The sequence below is a fragment of the Prinia subflava genome, chromosome 4 (assembly GCF_021018805.1).
Source record: "Prinia subflava isolate CZ2003 ecotype Zambia chromosome 4, Cam_Psub_1.2, whole genome shotgun sequence".
In the NCBI taxonomy this organism is placed as follows: Eukaryota; Metazoa; Chordata; class Aves; order Passeriformes; family Cisticolidae; genus Prinia; species Prinia subflava.
In genome coordinates, this window is record NC_086250.1 from 52,719,387 (window position 1) to 52,741,348 (window position 21,962).

Genomic DNA, 21,962 nt, shown 5'->3' on the forward strand with positions numbered 1-21,962 from the left:
TTACAAAACATACCCTTTTGAAAATTTGACATCTGCCAAGGATAGGTGTTAAATGACTCAATCAAATACAAAACAGAAGTGAAAAAACACATTTCCTGAATACTGAGACAGTACAGGTAGGATACCATTAAGTTTTAATGTTTTATATCATCTACTCACATTGACTTTGGCTGAGCTTTTCATAGAAAAAGAAAGAAGGCAATTATAACTCCTTCCAACCACATGTCTCAGTGATACAAGGAAAGAAGGATTGTTTCAGCATGCAGACGTGAGAAGTCAGGACATAGCAGATCCGCTTCAAGGTCCCCGTTTGCCTTTGCAATTTGGGCAAATCATTAGGTCTAGGTTCTTAAGGAACCAAGAAGATTAAGCTTTCTACAGGCAGTTTATTTCTTACAGGCTCTCCCCTCTGGAACAGCACCAGTGTGTCTATTACTACACCTTTTTACGCCTTTCTGACGGCATGTTGAACCACCGAATTTCAAGTCTCACCCCTAAATTTGGAAGAGCAGGGGTTTGAATATTTCTTTTCCATCCTCAAAATAACAGAACCTAAATTTTTGATTCATCAGAACATGCCCAAACACATACATGCTGATGCTACTGTGCTAAGCCTGCACTGGCAGCCTGTAACCTTAGACGTGCTTTCCATGCACAGAAAAGACAGAGCCCAGCTAAGGAGAGAGACTAATTTTGAGCAGGTTTTGCCTGTAGTCTTAGTTCCAGCACAACAACAAGGGGATGATTTAAGTGTTTTTGGAGTTCTGTTAATGCCACCTGGCAAAAAAAGCCCAGAAGCAGCTCATGAATGTATCTGAGCACATCAACAGCAGTTAGGCCCCCACAGGGCAAGTTGCATGTATTTACACAGTGTCTAAGACAATGGCTCACAGACACTAAAGAGGTTTTGAATACTCTTGTTGTTTAATGAATTTGGGTAAGCTACTCAGAATTTCAATAGCAATTCACATTTCATAGAATCTAGTTTGCTTCTGAGAGCCATGAGCACAATAGAACAGTTTCACCATGGAGCCTAACATGGCACAATTTCTTATGAAGTGATGCAGGACATGCTTGGAAACCTCTGCAGTGTCTTTAGGAGCCATTCCCAGAGCTGCTGGAGCAGCAGCTGTGGAAGCTTACATCACAGTCTCAGTGATAGAACAGGAGCTGAGCAAGTCACTGACATAATTTAAACGCAGAATTTATTTAAGGTTGAATATAGGAATTTATCTTGGAAGTGGTAAAATAAGAGATCTCTTCTGAGAGATAATACTCAATAATTTACCATTTGTACTTTGGCCTACAGAATTCTATTTTGATACAGGTCATGGAACATTTTCATTGGAGATACTGAAATACATACTGGAGTTTCATGGTTTTTAATTTCTCAGCGGAACCAGGGCTGGGAAAATTAGTGCTAATGTATTAAAGGCTTACATACCTGAAAGGTATAAGGTTTTCCTACATTACAATCTGATTTTCCATTTCATCACTCTTCTACACTGATCACCATGCTCTGCAAGTTTCTCTAGTTTAGGTAAAAAAATTAAATCTTTGCAATAAGTAAATCTTCAGTCATCAAATGCCCTCTTGTTAATAGTCAGATGTATACCAGAACTGGATTCAAACCAGACACAAGCAGCTTATTAATTATTAGAATAATAAAGAATTATTATTTAATATTGAAGATTATTAAAGAAATTAAGAAAAACATACACACAAAAGAAAATTTCAAGGGTTCAGAGCATCAACCTCAAAAGTTGGAAGGAATGCAATGCAGTACAGCATCTTTAACATAAGGAATCATTTATCATGACACTTGAATGGCTGCGACAATACAAATTGCTAATGTGGTATTAGTTTAACCAATTTGGAGAACAAATTAGAATAAAAGGGTGTCTTGCACGTCAAGTTGCTACAGTTATCCATGGCAGCAGAGAAATGGCTGTGAAAAATGTTCTTTCAGGAGCAGAAAAGGCAAGGTTACACAGGGTACAAAGAAGCCCCTTTGAACACAACGCTGGAGGATGCTCTGCCACACAAGTAGGAAGATGTATTTACAAACACAGCATTACTGATCTTCAGATCCTATCTTCTCCAATGATTTATTACATCTTTTTGTATGAGGGCTGGTTTTTTTCTGGGTGTGGGTTTGTTGGTGCTGCTGGGTTTTTGTTGGTTTGGTCTGGTTTGGCTGTTTTTTTTGTTTGGCTTGGTTGGTTGGCTATTTATCCAGGATTACCATACATGTATTGTGTAAATGTTTAAATGCAGAAGAAAACTGCACCTCTGTGGGACACAGAACATGTAACCTGTGTGCTGGCAACAGTCCTTCTCAGAGCTGACACATGCCCAGTGCTGAGTGGAAAGCTGGAAGCACCTTATATGCAAAGCAATGGGGCCATTTTGTGTCCTGGCGCAATCTTGCACCTAAAATAACAAAATATGATCATTTAACATTTCCAATTAAGTTCTCTATTTTTTTATTTGTTTCTTTTAAAGTGCTTCCTCCCATTCTGCTGTTCTTTTCCAAGATCCTTGAGCACCCGTTGTAACAGAAAATGCAGCCAAGGGAAACAATTCTCTCAGCAAAGAACAAAAAGGGAGTCTTATTCCCATTCTTTATAAATATTGGCATGTAAAAAAGAATAGTAAAAATCAAAATGCAGAGATGGCAATATGTATTTGAAGAAACACAGGCACCAAAGTGAGGAATATTTTGTTTTCATCATTTCTCTTTAATCCCTTTCATACTTTATTGAACGTAATCAAGCAAAGCCAGGTCAATGAAAGGTTTTATAAAGAAGGGACAGTTCCCATGTTCAGAAGTGACTGAGCACGTTAAACAGGATTTTAAAAACTTAGGTAATTTTTCAAGTTCTAAGAAGAAACAAATGCCTGTGGTTAAAGCAGATTGCCTTGCTAAGGGGCCCAGTATCTGATTCAAAAGTCAGAAGAACTCATGAGCATATATGTTTGGATTCATATTCATACCAATTAATTTCAACTGGTTTTTTCAGTTGAAATTATTATAGGTTAAAATGGTAAAGAAAAAGAAGAAATACTGTTTGCTCAAGCAGATACCAAGACTAGACACATTAAGTCTAGAATCTACAAACAAAAAATAGAGTCCTTTCCAGTTCTTTAACATATATAGAGACAGGTCATGAGGGAGGTAAGACTACATCAGTTACATTCACTGTTAATTTCAAAGCATGAATGCACGAGGTTTTCCTTCTGCTCAATATAGCTGCATTATTTATTTAATTAGTATTAAAATACAAGCTATCTATAAAAAATTCAGTTCCTCAGCATGTGTCTACACTTCTGCCTGCTGCCCAGTGTAAATATGAGCTGGATTGCCTGCCAAGAACAGAATGTCTGCTTCAGCCAAGTGTGGGGAAATAAGCTTTGCTGGTAAGGATAGGCACTTTCCAGTCTCCAGCCTGGCTTGCTTATAACAACTTTAGATTTTACTTATCATGCTGTTGCTGGCAGTGTTGACATACCCTCATTTTATCAACTCTGTGGACAGCAAGAAGCCATCAGCAAAACACACAGTGGCTCTCAAAACCAGCTTCAGAGCTGTGAGCTGCTGTGAATAGGGGTCTCTGTGAGAGCAGCATGATTCTGAACCAGCATACAGAGCCCCTGTGATTAATATTCATGCTACATATCCCAGAACAAATAGGAGATGCCAGTCTGATTCAAAGCTCTCTGAAATTGATGGAAGCCTCTCCATTGACAACCATGGGCTCTGGGTCAAGCCCCAAGTGTTCAAGTGTGTTTATACCTTTTAAAAAAGAAGGAATTCACTCTCCAAGTGTTTCAGTCCCTCACATTTATTGTCAGCAAACCCCTGGTAAAAAAATGCCTTTCTCTGCAATGAGACTCTCACTGAAGCCAGTAGGAGCTATATATACAGAGAAGGAGGACATAAGTTGAATGTAAAACCAACAGCGTACTGGAAAGAATCTTGATTTTGAAACTGCATGAGACAAAATTCAGTAATAAAGTGAGTGTTTCTTTGTAAGAAGTATAAAATAAGTTTTGTATACCTGCAGGTTAAGAAGAAAATTTTCAATGAGGCACACTGAATCTTCATAATATAACGTTAAAAAAGCCCACTGCTATAAATCTAATACCATTATAAACATCTTCCTTAAACACTGTAATTATATCCTCCAAGTTTAAGTACCCAAATGTTAATTAAATATGGCCACCTAAATTATGATATGCAAAGACTTTGTTTACTTATTAAAGGAATTTAATACTACTCATAGGTGTCTTTGTTAAATGCAGATTGACAATCAAGTTAAAGAATAAAACTTCATTTATTTTTATGCTACTTTATAAATTTTCTGCCCAAGCCCTCTCAAAATAGTGTACAGTAATTGGATTAAAACTACTTTCAAATACTTTCCACCACGTCTTTTACATTAAAACACCTTGCAAAGCCCACAATGTCTATATAATCATTTTACAGTGATTATAAAAAAAATACTACAGAATTAAGAAAAAAGTGGATTGATATGGATCTTCCTCCTCAACCAATGGAATCCTAGCACCATACAAAATCTCATGATTTAAAACTGAGTGCTGGCTCTCCTTCTCTCTTTCTTTCCTTTTAAAAACCAAACAAATTATTTTCCAAATCATGACTGTTAATACAGATTGGTTTCAAGAGTGTTTTTTAACAGTGATTTTTTTTCTGCATTTTGCTTCAAGAAGAAAAAATATGAAGTAAAAAAAAAAGGAAAAAGATACAGGAATTAAAGTCCTAAGGTCAATTAACAGTGAGTCCCCACAGAAGCGAAAGTCGACATTTCGCGACGGATGGTGCTGAACGGGGAGAGCTCCAGCTCTGTGGTGTACTCGTTGTCATTGTCATCACTCGTCACTGTGGAAGACTTCTGGATGCATTCATCACAGCAGCAACAGCAACACTCCATAAAAGCCCGGCTGAAAGGTTTACACAGGCAGAACAGGAGAACTGGGGTGACGCAGGACTTAAAGAACAAAAGGAACTGACTAATGAGATGGAGGAGGTCCATAGTCTGTTGAGAGACCCCTGTGGACATGTAGGCAGTCACAATGTTGCAAATGTTTTCAGGAATGATGCAAAATCCATATAAAATGGTCAATGCCACCACTGTGCAGTTCATCTGACTTTCCAGCTGAATTTGTCGCTTGTTCCCCCTCGTGCAGGCTTTTTCTGCCCTCCTGATTTTCCTCGCTGTCACCAGGGAGCAGGTAATAGTGAACAGGGTAGGCAAACAAAAATAGCAGCCGAAGTACCACCAGAGCCGCGCCCCATCGTAGGTGAGCGCCAGCACGTAGATGGTGTCGGGCAGCGCCGTGGAGATCTTCACCACGCAGCGCTCGCCCGCGGGGCTGCCGCTGTACTCGGGCTCGTCCCTGGCCAGCTGGCGCAGCACCACCTCGGGCAGGGCCAGCAGCAGGGCGCCCACCCAGATGACCGCCAGCTTGGCCGTCGTGGAGGCGCAGTTCTCGATCATCTCGTAGTACATCTGCACGTTGGTGGCGGCGCGGAAGCGGTCAATGCAGAGGGCACACAGCGTGAACGTGGTGACTCCCAGAGACGCCACCTGGGAAGGAGCAAAGGCAACACAGGTTAAAATAAGGGTGCTGTCTGGGGGAGAAAAAAACAATGTAGAGGAGAAAAGGGAAAAGAAAATGTGAAGAAAAAGTGGGGGAGTGTAACTACTGACAGTGGCCAGATTTTAGGCTTCAGTCACTGCTAGAGTCTGTGTGTAAGACAAGCAAGCACTCTCTCATTCTGGCCTGGGAAAATCTTAAGGAGGAATCCAAACATTCCTTGGGAGGTGAAAAACTGTTAGCAAGTGGGGTTTTTCTAACTTGTTTGCTGGCAAAGATGTTTACAAAGAAGTGTAGGCTCTGAATGACCAATCATATTCATTGTACCAAAGTACTGTATAAAAAAAATTTGGAGGAATAAAGATTGCTCTCATGTGCTGTAAGCTGAGAGTCATGTCGTTATTCCCATGCCGTCCATAAACCATAACAACAGTGGAGGGGGGAGGAAGAGAAGCAGTTGAGCACCGTGGTGCTGAACACCATCAAAAGAAGCATCACAGACGGCACTTAGCTTCCAGTGTTTGCTGAGCTACCATCCAGCATGCATTCCAAAAAGAGTACATGCTTCTATTTTTTCACCTACAAATTCTTATTCCAGCTTGGTGTCAACCTCTCCTGGAGATCCAAGCAAGCATCTGTGCAACACTGAGTGGAAAAAAAAATAGAGAGGAATTGAATAAAATTTAAAACTAAACTGCTTCCTCCCCACTTTTTTCTAAGGAGTGTTTTTCAGAAAGATTGGTTCCACCACATGGGTTGGAATTTTAAGACAAAATGGGAGAGATAGAAGAGCCTTCATTCAGCAGAACTTATGACCACATAAGTTCATCATGCATGCAGGGGATCAAAACATTAAACTTTCCATATCTACAAAACTTAGAAACCCTGGGGATGAGGCAACTACTGAATTGAGATGGAGCCAACAACTATTTTTGTGGACTTGAGCTTTTAAGTGAAATTTTGATGGGATGTAGGCGCATAAAGTCATCCGCTACCATGAGTTCAAAGAAACTGTATTTGGAATCCTCAGACTTCTAGAGCCTGTGCAAAACTAATCTTCAACATAGTAGTTAGGCTCTATATAACCAATACTCAATATTTCATTTAGAAAAAATTCAAGGAAAACCCAGGCTTAATTTCTGTGGGAGAGTATACTGTAAGCCAGGAGAAACGGAAGTTTCATTCTTTAAATGATTTAAAGATGAATTAGAGAGAGTTGTTAATGATATACTGTGAGGAACAAGTACAGAGCAATGCTTATGTCTTCTAGCTTTAATAATCATTATTCTATGCATGAACTGAAATATTGTGCTGTCATGAAACATCATTTCCTATCATTTCATCCTGTTTATAATTAAATTTCCTTAAAGAAATTTGCAAGAGGACTATATACATTTTGGCTAATTCTATTAACAATAAATTCAACTTCAGTTCAAATTTAAAGCAGAACGCCCATTAACTTCAATTGGAGAAAGACTAAGTGCCCTGTTAAATTTTAATTCACTTATTTTCTTGGATTTGCATGTGTTATGCTGAAAATGTGTTGATGCAGAAGGATCAAAAAAGTTAAATAATATTGCTAATAAATGTAAAGAATGCTTACTTTTATAATAAATGAACCATATCTGTGCAATTACTTGGGAGTAATATTAGCCAGTTCATTACAATTTTGCTTATCAAAATTCAGTGTGCAATGCTATATTTAAATTTCATATAGGCCAACTTCAAGAAACACTTTCTGATTTCCAACATAATATTGAAATAATATTGTTTATGCATCTCTGCAAAAAGTTCTGCAAAGATAAATAGTGCAATTATGCATAATTATATACACATATCATTAATTTTGGCCTTCAATATTTAATGGCCATATCAAATTGCTAAAACTGACTATCACTGAAAAATATTAGGCACTTGGGATTAGAACTGTAACATGCTGGCTTGGTTGGAGAATTCGTGGAAGCAGCTTCCTAAAAGATGGAATAAGTAAGATGCAATCTCTTACTAATTAACTTGCAGAAATATTTAATAATTACAAGGCACTACTGTAAACATTTTTAATAGACAGTCATTTATTTGGAAGTTAAACTGTCTGACAAGATTCAAAGAAAGCTTGGTAAATATAGCAAAAAATAAAAACATTTAGAGAAAAATAGTTACAGGGAGATCTTAATGAACAGTGATAAACTTCGCTAATGAAATATGATTTTCCTGTATCACAGCTCAGAGGCAGATTTTTGAATTCAAGATTAGCAACTTTGTTTCCAAAACATTTAAATGTGTGTGCACTCTTCAAGTCTCTTACTGATAGCAAAACCTTTAGCCTTAATATGCAACATGAATAACAAAAGAGTCAGGACTCAGCTTGCTACAATTATAAGAGACAGGGAAATAACTGAGATCTGGATACGAGCAGGGATTGAAATAAAAATCAGCAAAACAGAAGAAAACCTGAGTCTCTGTACATTAAGATGTTCCCTTTCAGCTCTGGCGTGAGCCTCCCCCATCCCACTGCAGACACTTGCACTGCTTCAGCATTTCATTGTAAACAGACTGCTACACAGTGGCCGAGACATTAAAACTCTGCAGCTCTTAGGGCTGGACTAATGAAAGCAGACATGTCTGCCATGAACAAACATAACCTACGGGGCTCCTGTCACATTAATTGACCAACAACTTGGAGGCTTAAAACAGGGAAATAGAGCAAGAGGAAACAACTAAGAATACTGGAAGGCTGCTTGGAAAACTCTCCCATGGATTTACTGATGAACTGAGCTAAACAAAGCCGGTGTTTCCCTGGAACAAGCAACAGTTTCCTATTTTCTGTAGTTTAGCGGAGCTAGCGATGCCATGGAAAAGCTCCCAAAAATCAAACAAAAATACTCAAGCAGATGATCATGGATTCACTCCAGCTGACTTGCTTAAATGCAGTAGAGCAATTCAAGAGCTGGATTGCTTACTCCACATAGCAGACTATAAGCAATAGCCAGAGAAATCAATGGGTGCTGCTCAAAACCTATGGGTGAGAACTGGGACATGCATTCTGCACGTTCACACAATTTCAGGTTAGATGTGTTTCTTCAGACCAGTCATACTAATAATTACAGTTAAGCTGAATGTGTGGAAAAAAATCACAGAAGTTTTCTCTTCTAATGTTATATTGCCTTGAAATAACTACAGAATTAAGATCATTAATTTGACAGGGAGAAGGAAAAGCACAAGTTAACAAATCATAAAGTGGTACAAAGCCACTGTAACAGTTGAGTGTCTGATATGCTGTTGCAATCTTAATTTCACCAACCTGGCAGGAAATGAGGCAAGGTAAGGGCAACTCAGGCTCAGTAGGTGTTGATCATCACTTAGTTGTCTGGTTTATTTCCATATTGTCCACTGAAGATTCTCCTGTTAGTCTCTAGACATTCATGATGACATCATTGTACAACTTTCTCTCACTATATGAAATCAAAAATGTCCCCAAATTTCCAACCGAATGACCATCAGTCTGCTTTGAGGAAGTGGTGAAGGAATCCCTGCTTTAAGGAGGTACCCACACCATTTGGGCAGAGGACTGCAGTTGAAGGGATTGCCAGAAATAGCACACACACAGAGGAAGATGTTATTGTTACAAAAGAGTATATTTAAACCCTGTTGCTCTTTAAAAAGCCTTGACAGGGTTAGTGGGCACTGTGATGCCCCTTCAAGACACTGCATAAAGCTTTGGTCATTAGCTCACCAGCTAATTGTGTCAAAACTGATTTGGGGAACAGAGGCCACAGAATGCAATAGCAAACTCATGAAATGCTCAGCATAATTGCTGTTCTCCTGACCATCTTTCCAACATACAGGTTCCCCTTTCACAAACTTCAACAATTACCAAAATGTTCCCAGGCCTTTCCTAGCCTGCCCTACTTCTCCTGGCTGTGATCCCATAGCTCTTGGCCCTGGCCTCCAGGAGCAGAGCCTCTGGCTGACCAGCAGAGCAGTAGATATATTACAGTGAGTTATGGCTGTGGAAATAAGACTCAGTTTTGTCCCACTAATTTCTAGTCAAAAGTAATGAAAACCAGAAACAAAATCAGAAAAGGTGACTTGGGTGAAAAGACCAAATTCTGTAAGTGAACATAAAAGAGGTTGGGTTATTTCATCCAGTAAGACAAAGAGCAAGAAGTGATATTACTGCTATCTACAAAAAAATCTATTCTGAGATACAAAAGTTACTTAAGCCAAAAGACAGTGAGGGTAACAGAATGAAAATCAACCAGCTATGATCAACCCCAGGTTGGAAGTGAGAGTGCCCATTCTGATGGAGAAGTGAGTGGAAACGGTGTAGACTAAGTTTATATTGAAGACGTTAAAATAAAGGTGTTATAACAAGTGGACCCTTCTACCAGCTGAAGCAGAATTTTTTAAAGAATATATTTTATGTTGATAACAAAGAATTTTGTAAAACTACATGGCACTTATCTTTCCTTTGCTACAAGACAAGATGAGTATACAAAACATTTTCCCATTGTAATAGGAAAGCTGAACTACAGAAGAGGTTGATGACTACTATCCAAGCCACCTCTAAGCTGTCAGTGACACCAAATACACTCTGTATATCCATTCCTGTTATATCCTATAAATGACTTTTTTATTTCTCGAGCTATTATAGTTTATCATTTTCTTATGGCTGTTCCACATCCACATTAAACTTCATAGCTTTCAAACATGTTAATGCAACATACCAGGGGGACTCCTGTAGGTTTGTCAGTTTTGCCTAAGATAAATAAATAAATTTAGCACAGAGTGCAATACTTTTTTGTGCTACTCTACACTTACAGTACAGAGTCCAGTAATAAGAACAGACTACTGCAAAATAAAAGATCAACCCATTGCAAACAATTATGTAATATTTATCTAGATTTCTGTTCTTTTAATAAAATGTCCCACTCCACTCCCCCCCAAAAAAATCCAAACAAGACAAAACAGAGAAAAACAGTCATAGTACAAAATAACAAAAATATATTTGTATTTCTTACAAGAAGCACCATTAAACATTAATGGCTGTATGCATTTAAACAGGGAAGAGTCACTCAGTGAAAACACTGCTGTGGTGTGGCAAGAATAATTCACTGGCTAAGATGATCTGGGGCCAGGGTACAGCTCTAACATTAGCAGTTACCTTCTGCATCACAAATAAAAATCTACATCACCTATCTAAAAGATGAGATGCTAATTCTGAAATCTACTGTCACAGAGATGATCCTACACACATGGAATAACAGGTACAACACCGTTGCTTCCTTTGAAGTACTATCAACATTCACACCAAGGAGATACAAAGCACACATGCTTTATGTGATATTTCTTCCTCAGTATCTCCTAAGATATACTTCTCTATATCATAAGATATACTGCTTAGAATCAGAATCCACTTTCATGTGCCACTCTTGAGTTCTGCTGGAAGCGAAAGCCAACAGACCATCAGGGTGCTGGAAATACTCACTAGTACACCACATGCTTATCCAGGGGCTTGGAAATATCACAATACACAAAAGGATTCCATTTTCATTTGTTTTCCTGTTTGCAATCTACCATGCTACCAAATAGGTAATTTTTTTCTTTTTTCTGTGTCACTCTCTACTGAGGATCAAGTTCTCACCACACTACACAAGGGACTCCTGCACTAATTCTTAATAGTGGCCACACAGAACTACTGCTAGAAATCTACTTCTTGCTCTTTTTGCAGGAAAAATCCTGTCATATGGAGTAATGACATGCTAGTGTTCAGCACAGAGTCAGTTGTGCTGGGATCACAGATGCTGCCTTTTCCTCTCCATACTCATGTAACTTAAATATTACTGACCCAATTTTAAACTTACTCTGACACAAATTCATTTCCATGAAAAATGCCACATGCAAAGTTTAGCCAAAAGCAAAAACTTAGAAGATCCTAAGGACAGGATTTGCAGAGGAGAGAAAGGCTGACAGAACAACCAACTCTTGGCAGTTACTATCATCGTGCCACTAACACCTAAAGGGCAGAGATATGTTAACACTCCTGTTTTAAATAATTATTTATTGTGTGATAAACACTGAAGATATTCTGCTCAGTTAGAGATACATCTAGCCATTGTCCTAGAAAACTCTCAGGATGAAGCTTTGAAACGGCAAACATCTCTGAGTGTCTTTGCCCGTGACCCAGACGACTCACTGGAGGTTCAGGAGCACAGCTCTGACTAGAGCCAAAGAAGAGACAAAGAAAATGCCGCACATCAAAAGACACGGAAAAGACAGATAATACACAGCTTTTATAAACTCCCATAAAAAATGTATTTGCTTCCCTAAAGTGAGACTTAAAATAGGGATCTCTTCCGACAGCTTTGGAACAGGCAGAGAATGGCCACTTTCTCTGTGCTTCCTACATACCTCTGTCAAGTCAAAGGAGAAATGGGACAAAGTCTCACCTCAAATTGCCCTGGAGGATCAGTTCCAGGGAAAGAGAGTTATTCGTATTTTGGCCTAAATCAATCCTTATGCTTTCCACTAAGAATACTGATTGTGATAGCTTTCCTGAGCTGGAACTTGCTCACCAGAAACAGGAGTGATGCCATAAATTCATTGGCAAAAGCACATGCAGAGATTGGGCATCACATTTCAAAGGCTTTTACTGTCAGCCTGCTCCAGAATCATGCCAGTCTTGTGTGTATGATATGGTCCAGATGAGGACACCACAAACTTTGTCCTGTTCTTTGTGAGATGTAGGGCAAAGGCAGAGGGCTTCATGTTTACTAGCACCGAATGCAGGGCTGTGTACCACCCACTGACCTCAGCAACTTCTTGCTCTGTGCTGGACTGCACAGCATGCTAAATCAGCCTCTCCAAACCTTCATGCTAGACCATTCCTCAATTCTAAATCCTTACTTGGCTATAAGTAGCTTGATTCAATCTGTTGGCGTAGAATGTGACCCCTTCAAATGCATAAAGCTTCTCATGTAACCTCCAAAAGCAAAATGCACACAACTCAATCATAGTTCCTTCTTAAGCCTGAAAGAAGGTTTCTAGTCCCACCTGACAGAATCCATTTGTCATTTTGTGCAAGCTTCTCTGGGCCTTAAAGAATCTATTTAATCTCTTCATTATTGGTTTTCAGCATTAAAATAAAATAAATAAACACCCACAACTTCATATGACTAACAATTGTAAAATATTTAAAAGCACTGTAACAGTACAGATTTTGTCTACTTTTATATTTCTTTCTATTAAGGCCTAGAATAAATCTGTAAGTAGGGAAACTGGAACTATATTGTTCAAAAGACTATGTGTGCTTTGAACAAAACCAAAAGGATTCTACATCAGCAGGAATTAGCCAAAGTCATTGTCTTTCTATTGTCATTTACCTCATGTCTCCTGATTCTAAGTAATACTGACAAAAGGAGACAAAAGACAAAATAAACACAGTGTGCAGGTAAACACTTTAGACATGCATGCCAAAACCTAGACTTCTGAACCATGCAGAAAAATGGCAAAAATTGACCAGAGTATTAAAACAGCAGAGGAGGAGCATATCTCCACACATCCTTACAGGCAGAGTAGCTGCATCAGTTGTTCTAATTTCCTTCTCAATTCCTTTTCAGTACACTCAAAACTAGTAGTTAGAATTGGCCATACTGTGATACAATACATAGCTGAAATGACTACTTAATGTACTCGTCACAGAAGATCTTTATTAGGTAAACTGTCCTTTAAAGTAAATTTGTGGAGACATTCCTCTGCTGGAATCTCAGTCTTTACCTATACAAATGTGCAGGAAGATATAAAACATTTTCCCCAGACTGTGTGTGCATATGTGCTATCACTAGCAACAGATGCTTTGTTGGAATTCTGCACAATATCCATTAAACAGCACAAACAAAAACCAATTGGCCACAAGAGGCTGAACTAAGAAAACTCAAAGTATTTCTCTGGGATCACTTGAAACCTTCAAACAACATGAAGCATGCTTGAATTATGTTAAAATGCTGTGATTACTGCATCACTTGCTGTGGATAACCAGCCATTCACTGTTCTCTAGTTCTGAAAATTGAAAATACAAGCTGAGAAGACTCAGGGAAATAAGGGGTTTTGATGCTTGAGATATTTCTGGACCTACAAACCTGGGTGAGACATGTAGCTCACTAAACAGCACATGGAAAAAAAAAATAAAATTGAAAAGAGATGAAAAGAGACACTTAAAAGAACTAAACACTTTGAAAGCTTATAGAAAACGCAGACAAGAGGTAAAATTGTGCCCATCTTCAGGAAGATGATTCTATTTGTATCCACAATGGTCTGGAAACCTCTCCTGAAGATAGCTATCTAAGCTCTCCTCTCAAGGAGCTAAGAAGACTTCACATGTGTGGAGATGGGCCTGCCCAGGTGAGTTCCAAAGGAAAGGAGGGTGTTGTTCAGCTGTCAGATGAATGCGTTGCTGTAAACAATCCTTGACAGAGCAAGGAGCAGCAGCTGCACATGGGATGGATTTCATGACATGCTACACATCTGCATTGCTCCTGGTGGTGTCAGTGTCACTGTGTAATGATGCCTGTGAGGTCAAACAACACTTGGAAAGTGGCGAACCTTTGCTCTAACTGCCCTCTCTGTCTCAGCAGGGTCAAATCCTGATTTATAGGACAGTGTCCTTCTTTCCAGGCACCAGGTAAACTGTGAAGAGTCACAATCCACTCGTGTTCAGTATCTGCCACTCAGTGCCAGAGTTTACAGAGTGGGAAATCCAGCATTTTACTTGCTTCTCTCAGGGTGATGAATATCCTTTACATACATGAGTATTGTATTTAATGACCACTGAACAAAAAATATACAATTCTTGGAGCAACACAGAACCCTAAGGCTATACCTCTTTATATTTGTACCTTAGAACTAAGTTAATTATATTTCCTCAAGGACAAGGAAAATGCTTTATTTTTAGACACCAGCAATAATTAAGTCTAAGACTGGGACCAAGCTATTGGTTCATCCTGACTGGACTGGTGCCAATTCTTGAATAAGACCAAATCTAGACATCCACAGAACTTTAAAGTGAAAAAATAAGGTAACATTAAATAATAATGGGATATAGCAGCAGCTGAATATTTTTTAGGATTACAGTTTGAATTTCAGCAACTATATTTCACCTAAACTACTTTCAGTTTGACCAATTCTTTAGTGCTCAAAGTTGCAAAGCATAAACAACTAATTTTGAGGAGCACCGTGGTCACACATCATTTAAACTACCAATCTTTAATTAGATTTGACATTACAAATAATTATTTCAACTTTGCATGTGGATGCACCAAAAAGGGTTAGGAAGCATGAAATGTCTCATGAAAGTGCTTGAAACACAAACTAAACTATCTATTTTAATTGAAATGGTTACTTTTAAAACACTACTACTTATTTTATTGGTTAACACAGCAGCCCCAGAATCCAATTCAAGAATTTTAAAGCATTCAAGCACTATCAGTTTTTCAATAAATACATATTTACTACATCATGTCTTCTTAAATGCGAATCAATTAAGTGTACTGAGTTTTTTACATGCAGTGGTATAGTAGTGGCCTAGAATTCAACTAAGCATAGCACAGCTCCACCCTTTGTCCAACACCACCAGTAAAAAACTAAACAGGTGAAAGAAGAAGTGGCAATTTTATGGCTACACAGGTCACACATCTTTCTTAACAATTTAAAATACTGTAGTATCATTTGACAGGTAATTCTGTGTTACTGTGTAGTAATGTGCTGCTGAAACTGATACTCTCTGTATTAATAACAGGTTGGGTATTTGAAGGTTTTTTGGGAGGGGGGTAGAGGGTTGCTTTTTTGTTTGGATTTTTTTTCTAATAGCTCGTTCTTAGGGCAAGAGAACTACCAGTTGTTTCCTCAGTTCTCAGTTACAGAATAATGTTGGACATAAGGTTTTGGGAACACAAGAGAGGCAGCCAGAACTCCAGGCTACCACCCCAGCAGCAAGCCTCAGTGTTCAGTTCCAGTAAATAAATAAAGCAGACAACCTGAGCACTGCCGGCAGGACTGCGGCCAGCTGTCTGAGAGCTTCTGTGACAGAGCCTCTGAACAATTGCCAAGAAGCTGCAGTTTAAACGGAGCTGGTGTTTAAAAAAAAAAAAAAAAAAAAGCAGCTAAACAAACGTGAGATTTGAACGCTGAAATAAAAGTTAAGAGCCCAGACACTGATGGTCCTTTTTACAATCACCTCCTTACAAGCGACTCCCTCAAGCCCTTCATCCGCTTTCCTGACTCATCTTCACTTAACTAAAATAAACAAAGCAAAAAACCTGAAATCTAATTTTGAGAGGATCACTTGTTTTTCGGGGTCACAGGGAACAAGGAAAGTTTGGCAGAAGTCGCGCGAGTGGCGCGAAGCGCCGGACGCACTCAGCGGGAGCCACAGAAGCGGCGCTGCCGCTGGACCCGCTGCGGGCACTGCCGACCCCGCTCCCTCCGTCGGAAGAGCACCAGGAAACCCGAACCAAGGCACACCGGCACGTCTCGGACCGGCAGCAACGACGGCGAGCAGCGCCGGCCCCGCACACGGCTCTGGCTTGCGGCGGGGAGCGGAGCTCGGGGGTCCGCGTATCCCAACCCAAGGACATTACCTCGATGTACGGGACGATTTTGCAGGAGAAATCTTCTAGAAGCCACTTCTTGGTGAGCTCCTGGAAGATAACCAGCGGCAGGCAGAAGAAGACGATGAGGAAGTCCCAGAAGGCCAGGTTGGCCAGCAGGGAGTTGGAGATGCTCCGCATGTAGTAGTTGTGGCAGACGATGCACATCACTGCCATGTTGCCCATGATGCCGATGCCGAAGATCACCACGGAGAGGCACATGACGGCGTAGGCGCCGTATGACTCCTCGGTCAGCGGGTAGAAGGGGTTGCGGATCCGGGCGCGGCGCCCCGTGGCGTTCCCGCGGCCCCCGGCGCTGCCCTCGCCGCCGGCCGAGCCGTTCAGGGGCAGCCAGCGGGGTCCGCCCGCCGCGCCCCGCCCCGCCGCCGCGCCGGCTCCGGGCTCGCTGCTCCGCGCCCGCCGTCGCCCGGTGCCCGCCGTCCCGCGGGGCGCGCAGCTGCCGCCGGGCCCCGCCGCTCGGCCGTCGGCCCCGCGAGGGAAGGCTCCGCGCCCGGGCAGCGTCGCGGCCGCCCGCCGGCCCGGGGCGAGGGGCGTCGCGGCCGGCGGCGAGCGGGCGCGCTGCGGGGGCGCCGGCGGCCCAGACGCTGCGACGGCGTGCGGGGCCAGGGCGCAGGCAGCCCACGCGCCCAGCACCTGGCAGAGCAGGGCGAGGGGAGCGCGGAGGGGCCGCATGGCCGGGAGGCGGCGGGGCTCACCCGCTCTCCTTCAGACCCGGCGGCCGCCTCGCTCGGCGAGGCTGGGAGCAGGAGACATGCCCGCCCGGCTCCCGGGGCAGCCTGCCCGGCCGGGGCCGGCCAGGAGTAGCCGCGACGCCGCTGCCGCCGGAGCGCGGCTCCCGCTGCCGCCGGGGTCCGCCGCGGGCAGCGGCCGGCGCTGGGAGCGCGGCGAGCGGAGCTGCGAGGAGCCTCTCGTCACCGACGCCCGGGGGAGACCCGGAAAGTTGTGCCGGCGTCTCCGACGCGCCGAGTTAATGTAGCAAGTGCAGTGCCGGGAGAACTCCCCTCCGGCGCTCCGCCCTTTCCCGGGACCGCTGCCTCCTCGCCAGCAGCCGCACCGGTCTCGTGCTGCCCATTTGCGTCCTCTCGCCTCCGCGGGCAGCCAGTGCTCTACGGGTCAGTGAAGGTCCCTTGAGGAAGACACCTCCCCTCGCCGGGCGGTCGCGAACACTAACTCATCTCCAGCACCTCGGGGAACACAGGTTGTTGCGCGCAGCCCAAGGTGTTTCAGAGCTTTGCAAAACTCTTGCCGGGATCGATCACTGCACCCTCAAGCACTCGCACGCGGGCAGGGAACGGCGAGCACGGCCGGGGCGGCAAAGGTGCTGCCGGCGCCGGGCGGGCAAGCCCCAGTACGGACCCCTCGGGGCTGCTCTTGCCTCCCGAGTCGTACGGGCACCGGGTGAAGCGGGGCGGCGGCCGCGGCCCCCCGCGAGGGAAGGGGTCGGTGCACGGCGGGCTCTGCTCCTGCCGCCGGCTGCCCGCGGCTCCGGCCCCGCTCAGCCCGGTGCAGCTCGCTGGGCTCGCACCGGCTCCGCCGCGGCTCCCGGGGCGCGCCGGAGAGGCGGGCGAGCGGCGGCGGCCGCAGTGCGCAAGCGCCGCCCGGCGGCGCCGCGGGGCCGAGGCACCGCCCGCCGGGGCGGACGGGGCGAGGCGCGGCTGTGGGGTCGGACCGGGCCCTGCGCTCCCCGCCGGCTCCTGAGCTCTCCCTGAGGGGATGCGGCTCCGGGCGGGGATGCGGCACCTGCTGGCGTATCCCTGCCGCCGGCTCTCCGCAGCCCACCGGCGAGCTCCGGTCTCAGCCTCTGGCCGCCCTTCTCGGGCCGCCGGTGCCAGCGGGACCGAGAGAAGCGGCAGGCGAGGCAAGCGCCCTGCTCTGGTACCGGGAGCCTGGCCCCGGCACGGAGCCGGCGGAGCGGGGGTGGCTGAAGGCGGTGGGGGAAGCTGTGGGCACAGGGAGGGCAGGGGAGCCCTGAGGGCACCTTGTGCGGGGGCAGAGGGCACGGACGGCGAGAAGCGGAGCGTGTTCCCCTGGGAGAGCGCAGGGCGAAGCAGCGGCTGAGCGAGCGAAGGACGCGGTGTTCACTCATCATCCCGCAGTGCAACAGCTTCAGAAGCGTCTCCACTGAGCTTTCCTGCTATGGACATTTGTGTATGGTTTTATTTCTAGCATTTGTACAGTCAGATGAACTTCATAGTTCCTTCTTCTTGTTTCTCTGGGTTTTATTTCATTCAGGTGTCAGCTTGCCGAATTTGGATGCAGTAACGCTGTAAAATTTTAAGTACCCTTAAGGATTCTCCATTGCCCAAGCCAGTTCGCATGTTGTAGAGCTTTTGTGTGAAGTATGCCCAACTAGTTTAAGAGTTTAATATTTTCCCATAAAGCAGTTTGAGAAGGTGTTGTGCTATTTTTTCCTTTGAAAAATGTCCATGAGAGTTACCCAGAAAACACAAACTGGACAGAGTGTTTCCTTTTCTCAAACCGTTCTGTCACACATGTAGGTGAGGTGTAACTGTGGAAACCATAAGCTTCAGTTTCTAAGCTCATGGGAGTGTGTAGTAAGTTAGGCACTGCTATGTTGCATAGCCCTAAATACAAGTCAAGCCATTTTCTTCTTTTTCCTTAGCAATGTAAATACAATCCCATGGAAAAAATGACCAAGATAATTTTAAGAATTCCTAATAAATAATCAGTTTATTCTAATAAAGATATCTATGAATGTTAAAAATTAACTAAGAAGTGTTAAAACCTACCAGAAAAAGAAGAGAATGGCAAATGTATTTAACCTTTTTTTCCCTTACATTTTTCTCTCATTTGTTCCTTCTGAGCTCAGCTGGTGTATTAAAGGAGTTAATGATGATAATGAGCTTACATTTACAGCGCCTTTCTTCCTGAAGAGTCCCAAAGGGCATTACAAACAGATATGATAAATTCACTGCTTGTTTTTAAAGGGTACTGGGGATTGTTGCTGCTGGCGTTTATATGAGAGGAGCCGATAGGAGCTAGCAAACATACTGCCTTTCTACATACTTCTGCAAGAAATATGGATCATCAAGAGGAAGGTTAAGCAGTGTTTGGTTGACATCACTGATCCTGTAAGGGTGAGATAAGAACTGAGTTGTTCATAGGTTTTTCCAGTGTCGGCATTTCACCTGCTTTGTAATGGAGAAAAATTATTTCTGAACACAAAGAAAAGTCTTAAAAACTATTATCTTTGTCACATTGTTTTGGTTTATTAAGTATTTTGTTTGTTGCAAAGAGCAGCATGTACAGAAAATTCGGATTTTGTTGATTGTATTCAGCAAAGCTAAAAAGGTCTTTTGCTGGCTTTAAAAACAGTTGGTTTGCCATTATGATAGTCTCCTGTTTACTTTTGCTGCTCTGCTAAATACTGGAAGTTAGTGTTTGAAAATTACATTTTTCAAATATCTTTGGTCCACAATACTTATTTGAAATTTTGCTGCAGTCCATATAATTTCTGAGTTCTTGTTTGTGGGGTTTTTTGAGGCTGATGGTGCATTCATCCCATGTCTTTCAAGTAATTCTGTTACTTCTAATGATAAGATATTCCTTTAGGATAAAACTCCTACTCCATTATTTTCTGATACAGCCTACAGCTCATTCAGGCTTTCACAACTCTGCTGAAGAAGTTGTACATGTTTTGACGGTCTTTCTACCAATTCATGCATCAACCTAGAAACTATCTCGAAAACCACAAGCAGACTTTTATATTTATAACATGCTTAAGGAAAGAAAAAACAACCCAGAAACACCCAAAACATTTTTCCCTATTAGATGGGGGAACTAAAATTCATAGATGTTTTTGCAGCCAAAATCTATAAAAAGAACACCAATAAGCATGTTCCAACATGAAAAAAAAAATAAAATTGAAAAGTTTCCAAATACATTCATTCTGTTCTACGATTCTGCTCTGTTGGTGTTCTACAATTTTTCATCTATGATAAAAAAATCAATAGGCATTCAATGCCTGCACTGCTGGGTTTTTTTGACATCTCCAGTATTCATTACCTGAATAAGTAATACTGAACATGTTATTGTGTTTCAGCAAGAAGAGATTATTGCTGTTCTTTTTGCCTCTCCTTGGGGTTCATAGAATCACAGAATGGTTTGTGTGGGAGGGGGCCTTCAAGATCATCTGGTTCCAGCCCTCCTGCCATGTACCTTCCATAGACCAGGATGCTCAGAGCCCCATGCAATCTGGCCTTGAACACTTTCAGGGACAGGGCATCCACAGACTTCTCTGGGGGACTTGTTCCTCACCACCCTCACAGTAAAGGATTTCTTCCTAATACCTGATCTAAAACTACTCTCTTTTGTTTTGAAGCCTCTCCCCATTGTCTTATCCCTACATCCCCTTGTGTCTCTCTCTAGCTCTCTTTAGGTACTGGGAGGCTGCTTTAAGGTCTTCCTGGAGCCTTTTCTTCTCCAGCCTGTCTTGATAGGAGAGGCCCTCCAGCCCTGTAATTATCTTTGTGGCCCTCTTCTGGTCTAGCCCCAGCAGGCCCATGTTCTTGTCACGCTGGTGTCCCCAGAGCTGAGCACAGTGCTCCAGGTGGGGTCTCACAGGAGCAGAGCAGAGCAGAGGGGCAGAATCCCCTCCCTCAGCCTGCTGGCCACACTTGGGGTGCGGCCCCGAATACTGCTGGCAGTGTTCAACAGTTCATCCCTGAAGAAGAAAGGGTGTATTTCCCAAAACAACTTCTCTCTTTTTGGTTTTGAACTACGGTGTGCTCAGCTACTTTACACTCGTTTCTTCTTTCTCTTTTAGACACATTTTATAGGACAACTATTTTGTCCATAAAAAAGGTAGATTTGTTTATCCTGCCTTCTTCCATCTCACTGGATTTTGTTGTGTATTCTGTCATAGTAATCTGAGTTTGAAGGGAGCATAATTACTGGGATGTGGTATCATTGGGCTTTTTACTTCAGGTAGATAAACATACTCTAATCAGCAGGTGGAATTTTGTTGTTGAATTCAGTTTCTGATTTGGTTGGGCCAGGCTCTGTAACAATAAACAAATGCTGAAAATTTTGAAATTTAAATTCAAAAAGAATTTGAAGTTTAATGATAATAAGTTTCTTTAATTAGTATTTTGTGCATTTATTGACACCCATTAGGAAACCTTCTGATAGCTCCTGAGTATAGATTTCTCTTCCTGTCTAGTTTCACATTTTAAATTATAATGCTTTTCCCTTTAACCTTTCTCATTTGCTGAAGTTTGAATTCTATTTTAAAGGATAAATGTCAGTGCTTGTGTCATACAGTCCAAATAGATTTGTTTGATAAGTTATCCATGTTTTAACACAGAAGTTTCAGCAACTATTCAATTACAATTAGTAATAAAAAACCCCAAGTATATATGTTACATGGAAAACTGTGATGTGGTTGATACTTGCATTGCTGCTTTTCTGGTTTTTTTAATCCAAAAGACAGAATGATGTATTGAATATTTACCAACAGTGATAATTGGATTGAGAAGTCATTTTTTTAATGTGACTTGAGGAATAAGTTATATTTATATGATGTAGAACTGTAGGAAAGAGTATCTAGTATTAGTGGGTATCTTTGATAGAACATAGTTTGAGACAATGAGGGCAAAGCCAATATGTGATGTCCATCCACAAAAAATCATTCTATTTCAGTCTCCTCTGTTAGCA

The 21,962-nt window shown here is 42.4% G+C and overlaps 1 protein-coding gene across 1 annotated transcript; it reads right to left on the minus strand.

Moving 5' to 3' along the window:
- Positions 1-1,188: 1,188 nt before the first annotated feature.
- Positions 1,189-17,838, minus strand: GPR37 (G protein-coupled receptor 37). The gene is made up of 2 exons (XM_063396785.1): positions 16,257-17,838; positions 1,189-5,612 (listed from the first exon to the last, which is right to left on the minus strand). Exons 1-2 carry the CDS (start codon positions 16,956-16,958, stop codon positions 4,794-4,796), a joined length of 1,521 nt encoding a protein of 506 aa, XP_063252855.1. The 5' UTR covers positions 16,959-17,838; the 3' UTR covers positions 1,189-4,793.
- Positions 17,839-21,962: the final 4,124 nt, after the last annotated feature.

Coding starts and splice junctions, on each gene's coding strand:
- GPR37 (XM_063396785.1), bottom strand. CDS start 16,958: ATGCGGCCCCTCCGCGCTCCCCTCGCCCTGCTCTGCCAGGTGCTGGGC. Junction 5,613..16,256: donor AAATCGTCCCGTACATCGAG/GTAATGTCCTTG, acceptor GCTCCTTCCCAG/GTGGCGTCTCTGGGAGTCAC.